Below are 6,000 nucleotides of genomic sequence, written 5' to 3' on the forward strand. Positions count from 1 at the left end.
ACAATGCGGCGGAATTATAATTTAAATTACCAAAATTAGTTGCATGCATTGCTTGAAGATGATAGAGCGTCCGACACGTGTGAGGCACACGTCAATTTTTTATTTTTTGTACAAAAATGAAAAAACATTTAGTACTAAACAATATAACAAAAAAACCATTATAAAATTAAAACCAAATCCTTAAAACCAATGATAAAACAAATTAAATATCAAGAATAATGGAGTGATCACACTATTTATTAATTTGTAATTTTTTTTTTCCCAAGGACTAAACAACAACAATAAAAAACCATTATGAAATTACAATTAAGTCTCTAAAACCAAGATTAACAAATTTTAATAATAAAAATAATGAAGTAATTCAATTATTCATTAAAAAATTAAAATTATTATAAGACACTTGAATCAAAGGTTTTTACTGTTAAATTTTTAAATGTAATATAATAATTATATTGTTATAAAATTTTAAAAAATATTATTAACTCCATATAAATAAAGAATAAAAAACTAATTATATATAAAAATCATTTTACTCAAGTAAAATCTTATAAATATAAAAGATAAAATGATAAAGCTATATTATGAATAAAGCTACAGGGTAACATCTACACGATTTTTTTTTTTTAATAAATAAATAAATAAAAGCCTAACTACCTCATTCCACCTGCCCTCCTTCCCTCCCTCCTCCAATAGGCGGCAGCAGTGGCAGCCGCTTTTCTCCACGCCATCTCTCTCTCCTTATTTTTTCTTATAAATACATTAAACCCCCGCTGATTTTATCAGCTAATCTCCTTCCCGGTGTCAGGTACAATTTTTAATTTATTTTTTATTAAAATATTCAAGATCACTCACTCTAGATCTGTAAATTATCATTTTCATCCTCCTTTAATCTGTCGACCTTTTTTTTTTTTTTTTCTTTTTTAAAAAGCTTAGCTCTGATTGAAAATCAGAAAAAAATGGAAACGGCAGCAGCCCAGCTACGAATCTCTGCATTTTCAAGGCAATACATTACTAATTACACCACCCCCAGATTCCCAAACCCTAGTTCTCCTTCTCTCTCTTTCCCCTCCGCCAACACTCTTAACCCCTCTCTCCGCCTCCTCCCTTCCAAACCACCCACCCCCTCAAATGCCGGAGGCGGTGGAACCGGAGGAACCTTCGGTGGAAACGGTGGAGATGGTGGAAACTGGAGTGGTGGTGGTGATTCGAGCTCTGACAATTCATCGTCGTCGTCGGCGGGGTTTGGGGTTCTGGGTCTTTTTTTAAATGGGTGGAGATCACGGGTGGCGGCGGATCCGCAGTTCCCTTTTAAGGTGTTGATGGAGGAGGTTGTTGGAGTTTCTTCTTGTATTCTTGGGGATATGGCTTCGCGGCCGAATTTTGGTCTTAATGAGTTGGATTTTGTTTTTTCGACTTTGGTTGTTGGTGCTATACTCAATTTTACTTTGATGTATTTGCTTGCGCCGACCGCGGCGGCTACTAGTCAGACATTGCCTGCGATCTTCGCAAATTGTCCAACCAGTCATATGTTTGAGCCAGGTGCTTATAGTTTGATGAGTAGACTTGGTACACTTGTTTATAAAGGAATTATTTTTGCAGCTGTTGGTTTTGCTGCTGGTTTGGTAGGGACTGAGCTTTCAAATGGGTTGATTAAGATGAGGAAAAAGATGGATCCGAGCTTTGAGACGCCGAATAAACCACCTCCGACTGTTTTGAATGCCTTGACTTGGGCGATTCATATGGGGGTTAGTAGCAATCTCAGGTACCAGTCACTGAATGGGGTGGAGTTTTTGTTGGCCAAAGGACTTCCTCCGTTTGCGTTTAAGTCATCGGTTGTGGTTCTTAGGTGCTTGAATAATGTTCTTGGTGGGATGACATTTGTCATATTGGCAAGGATGACGGGGTCTCAGAGTGTTGAAGAATCGAAACCTGTTGCTGATGGTGTTAGATCGGCTGCTCCGGAGAAGGAGAAACTGCTTGATGGAGGTGAGGAGTTGAAGAGCAAACAGTCGACTTTCAAGTGATCAACCTTTTTCAGTTTTCACGGTTACTTTTGCTTAGCATGCTTACTTTTGTTGTCTTTGATCCACATGGTTCACGTGAATAAGTTTTCAAATAGAGTCTATCTAGGTTTTGTGGAAATCTTAGATGTTAGGTGCATTTGGGGGATTTTACGATCTGTTGATGCTCGCCAAACTGAATGTGAACCTGTTGCTTGTATTCCCCTTGAAATATATTGTTTTGCAGGAGTTTTAGGTCTAAATATCGAAGTATCACTTCAGTTATAGAGGTTGAGAGATTGAATCATATATGTTGTCGAATTCTTTTATTTTTTTGTTCTGTTTAAACAAGAGGTTCATCTTTTTCATATTTAGGTCTAAATATCAAAGTATCACTTCAGTTATAGAGGTTGAGAGATTGAATCATATATGTTGTCGAATTCTTTTATTTTTTTTATTCTGTTTAAACAAGAGGTTCATCCTTTTCATATTTGCGTGTATGATCTGTGTTTCCACCATCAGGGAAAGGACGTTGCTTCAAGCCTTGAACAAAGCAAGGAGAACATGTTTGACGTAGAGGGAAACTAAAAACATGAACAGACCTAGATACAATTCGTTTTCTGCTAATCTTCCCTGAGCATTGATCGTTATCATTCAAAGAGATTCTTTGGCAATTGCTAAGTTGGTGGGGCAAGCAAGAAGTCATAGACCTTTGATGGTGGCGTTGGTGAGAGAAGAAACTATGCTCTCTGTGCGTCCATGATGGAAAAGAGTCCTTCTTTCCTTTTTGTGTTTCTTTCACAACACTTTTTAGATCTGCATTGAAAACATGGATTTCTCACTCTCTTAAACACAAGGGTGAAGTGATGGGTCAAGGCAAAAGAATTACAGCATCTATATATTCATTCTAGATGCAGTGAAACTTCATCATCAAGTTATAAATGTGCCCATCTGCAAGCAGAAGTACAGAACACGCCTGATACATGCACGCATCCAACCGTGGATTCTTTCTCAAAGGTGCTCTTGTCTCTGTAATAAATACTCTCTCAAACAGTGAATCAGACCACTGTAATCAGCCAACTCCACAAACGTTTCTTTCTTCTCTTGAGGAAAATTTGAATAGAAAAATTTTAAAAAAATTGATGAGAAAAATTATTGTACAACGTGAGAGGGCACATCCTCCACCATATCTTTCCTTCATATCTCCTCATATCCACGTACTCTCCAAGTTATCTATGCATGCTTGTGTCTATCATTTGTGTCAAAATGCTAGCTGCAGCATATGCATGCCACCTCTGCCATTGAATATAACAGGAGATCATCTCATCTGACAGCTTCAGGAGCAGAATTGCAACAAGTAATGTGCAAGCAAACCAGCTTAGTGCACGTTAAACAAAAACTAGCAAACCCCACTCCAACTGCCAGCCCGAAAACCCCTCTCCGCGTATCCAACCTTACTCCTCTTTTAATTATGCTTCCAAAGCTAGGGAGCAATCCACCAAAAGCGAAGACCATCACATGATCCAGACCACTGTAGTCAATTCTTGCAAGTACTGCTCCTATAGCAGATATTGGACCCACAAACCCAATTAAAGTTGCCGCTGCTAGGGCACTATGCCGGCTATCAGTAGCACCGAAGATGCAGCTAGCAACAGCTGCACCGCGAGGGAGTCCATGTAGGAGACAGGAAGGACCATGTGCCGACCAATTCCATAAGCTTTTGGTGCAGCCACTCCTTATGCAAGCCCCTCAGCCAATGCATGAAAGGCAACCGCTCCACAGGACAAGAAAGACTGAACTGTGTGAACACTCGCTGGAAAGCCCGTTACTGTTGGTAAATTGTTCACTGATGCCTTTTTGCGACCTGCAATTTTCATAATGCTGGAGCTTGAAACATGGACACATGCTGCTCCCAGTGCAAGCAAAGATATGAGGGGGGAAAACCCAATCTTTGAAGACACAAGTAGCTGCGGAGGTCGCCATGCAGTAAGGACAAAGGCAATGCCAGATGAAGCACCCATGAGGAGGGCATGCTGAAGATGGAATGCAAGAGCAAAAACAACAAGAATGAAGCCACCAAGCAATGGCCCAAGACCAAAAAGCAATGAAACAAAGAAGCCTGAAACATCTTCTGAACTGCAATATACAGAAATGACAGAAACTAATAATACAAGTAAATACATAATGAGCAAAACAAGCAAAAATAGGCTACAAAATGAGCAAAATCAACACAGAAACCACAATGGCGAGGTTTCATTTGGGATTGACACATCTCATAACCTCACAAACTTCTTGGCAAGAGCATTTCTTTTATGGCATGGAGGGAAGGTACATTCTACTTATACACGGGCCATTTTTTATTAAAAAACCCCTCCAATCATGCAGGCCAAGGCTGTGTTACAAGAAACTAAATGCAAAAATGCATCTCATAACTAAGGCGTTGACTACCCTAAGCTTATAAAGCAATTATATGTACAACGAAATTTTGAAAGCATGCTTGCAAAAGGTTTCAGATGGCCAAAATGTTCCATGCAATCAAGATGACCTGGGTGGGTTAGATTACTATACGTGGCCAAAAGCAGTTATTTGGATCATTATGGATTTGTTTACATGAAATTCCCAGGGGAGACATGATTCTCCTTATTAAAAATGAGGTGCTGGAGCTGAATGTCGTTAACATGTCCTGAACTGCAGTATAATATAAATTGCAACCAAAGAAGGCATCACAACCTGGTCAGCGAAAGATATAATGGGCTTCAAAAGGGGACAGCATTTATGCCATGCAATGATTGCAATCCAATATCAGTAAAGTGCACATGTCAACGTGACACAACAAGGAAACTTGAAACATAATGCAATTTTACTACTTCTGGCCACACCCATAGTAAAGTGCCTAGCAACTCACCTGTAGTCATGGATGACATTCTCGAAAGCTGTGCTGAGAGCTTCCATAAATGCTACAGAAATTGTAGCTGCTGAGGCCACTTGAGGATGAGAGGCTTCCTGTGATACAAAAATCCAGAAAAATTTAACTTAGTCTGATAAAACAAAAGTAAACAACTTAAAATGGTGAACAAAATTCAGTTTAAACTTTTTTGAAGCCTTTTGACATTTAGGATTCAAGGTTCCCTATCTCTTCGAGGGGAATGGGTGGGGTTATTTTTTAAATGGAATGGATAAAGAGCAATCTTATTTTTGTTCATAAATTGTCCAAAAGTTCCAATTAAGTCTAAAAGGTAGGCCTAGAAATGGCACGCATGTTTCAAACAAAAGATTATTGGAAGCTATCTAATTAATCAATGAACAATGGTAATATTATGTTAAGGACACCAGGAAAAAACCAAAGAGAACGAACTAGTAAAACATAAATATTCTTGCTATCTTCCAACACAGTTCTTGCCTCTTTCTAGACATGCTCTGCATTTATCATGTATCGACTCCAACGCATGTACCATGTCTTTCGTAAGAATAGCAGGGGTGCAGGTTTGTGATGGTTTAGTCAATGTATATACATAGAGGCTTAAGTCAAGGATTTTGAATGCTCAATGCAAAGACCTAATCTAATCCAAAATGTATCGAGCCACGTATTCATATATCCAGAGATACAACAAATTTCCTTGAAGTGTCAGGAAGCACTTCCGCAACAACCATCCAGATCATACATCCAGCAGCAAAGCCCGTGCACAAAGGAAGGAACTTGCTAAATGCATCAGCACACATGAATGCAGGAACAGCTATGATGGGCTGTCATAAAGTAAACGACCAATAATCAAGAATGCTGACAACGTTCATATTAAAATACTGTTAACCCCATAACCAATCATCATTTGCATCTTTTGTTACTTCAAAGAGAATTTTTTCCTGATGGACCTAATTTTTGTTATTTGTTTTCCCATTTTCATGATCTGAATATAAGCTTGCTGGGTATCAAGATCTCATGTCTTACATGATCGAGATTTAAATAAATAAACCTCAAAAAGGGCTCTCTATTCTCTTTCCC

The 6,000-nt window shown here is 38.6% G+C and overlaps 2 protein-coding genes across 5 annotated transcripts in view; one reads left to right on the forward strand and one right to left on the reverse strand.

Moving 5' to 3' along the window:
- Nucleotides 1-640: 640 nt before the first annotated feature.
- LOC105112303 (uncharacterized) lies at nucleotides 641-3,146 on the forward strand. 4 transcript variants are annotated; one of them, XM_011007972.1, is made up of 3 exons: nucleotides 641-805; nucleotides 929-1,986; nucleotides 2,523-3,146. In XM_011007972.1, the coding sequence occupies exons 2-3, from the start codon at nucleotides 957-959 to the stop codon at nucleotides 2,546-2,548; spliced, it is 1,056 nt and encodes a 351-aa protein (XP_011006274.1). In that variant the 5' UTR covers nucleotides 641-805; nucleotides 929-956; the 3' UTR covers nucleotides 2,549-3,146. The 4 variants fall into 4 exon arrangements, with proteins under 4 accessions (XP_011006274.1, XP_011006275.1, XP_011006272.1 ...); XM_011007973.1 differs by having other exon boundaries at nucleotides 2,529-3,146; XM_011007970.1 differs by lacking the exon at nucleotides 2,523-3,146 and having other exon boundaries at nucleotides 642-805; nucleotides 929-2,368.
- Nucleotides 2,991-6,000, reverse strand: part of LOC105112307 (putative zinc transporter At3g08650) — a 5,166-nt gene continuing 2,156 nt past the window's right edge. The window contains 4 exon segments of the mRNA XM_011007977.1: nucleotides 2,991-3,682; nucleotides 3,685-4,136; nucleotides 4,906-5,003; nucleotides 5,607-5,744. Of these exon segments, the coding sequence (XP_011006279.1) occupies nucleotides 3,324-3,682; nucleotides 3,685-4,136; nucleotides 4,906-5,003; nucleotides 5,607-5,744 (1,047 nt within the window). The 3' untranslated portion in view covers nucleotides 2,991-3,323.

The sequence above is a fragment of the Populus euphratica genome, unplaced genomic scaffold (genome assembly GCF_000495115.2).
Source record: "Populus euphratica unplaced genomic scaffold, PopEup_1.0 scaffold331.1, whole genome shotgun sequence".
Lineage (NCBI taxonomy): Eukaryota > Viridiplantae > Streptophyta > Magnoliopsida > Malpighiales > Salicaceae > Populus > Populus euphratica.

Coding starts and splice junctions, on each gene's coding strand:
- LOC105112303 (XM_011007970.1), top strand. CDS start 957: ATGGAAACGGCAGCAGCCCAGCTACGAATCTCTGCATTTTCAAGGCAA.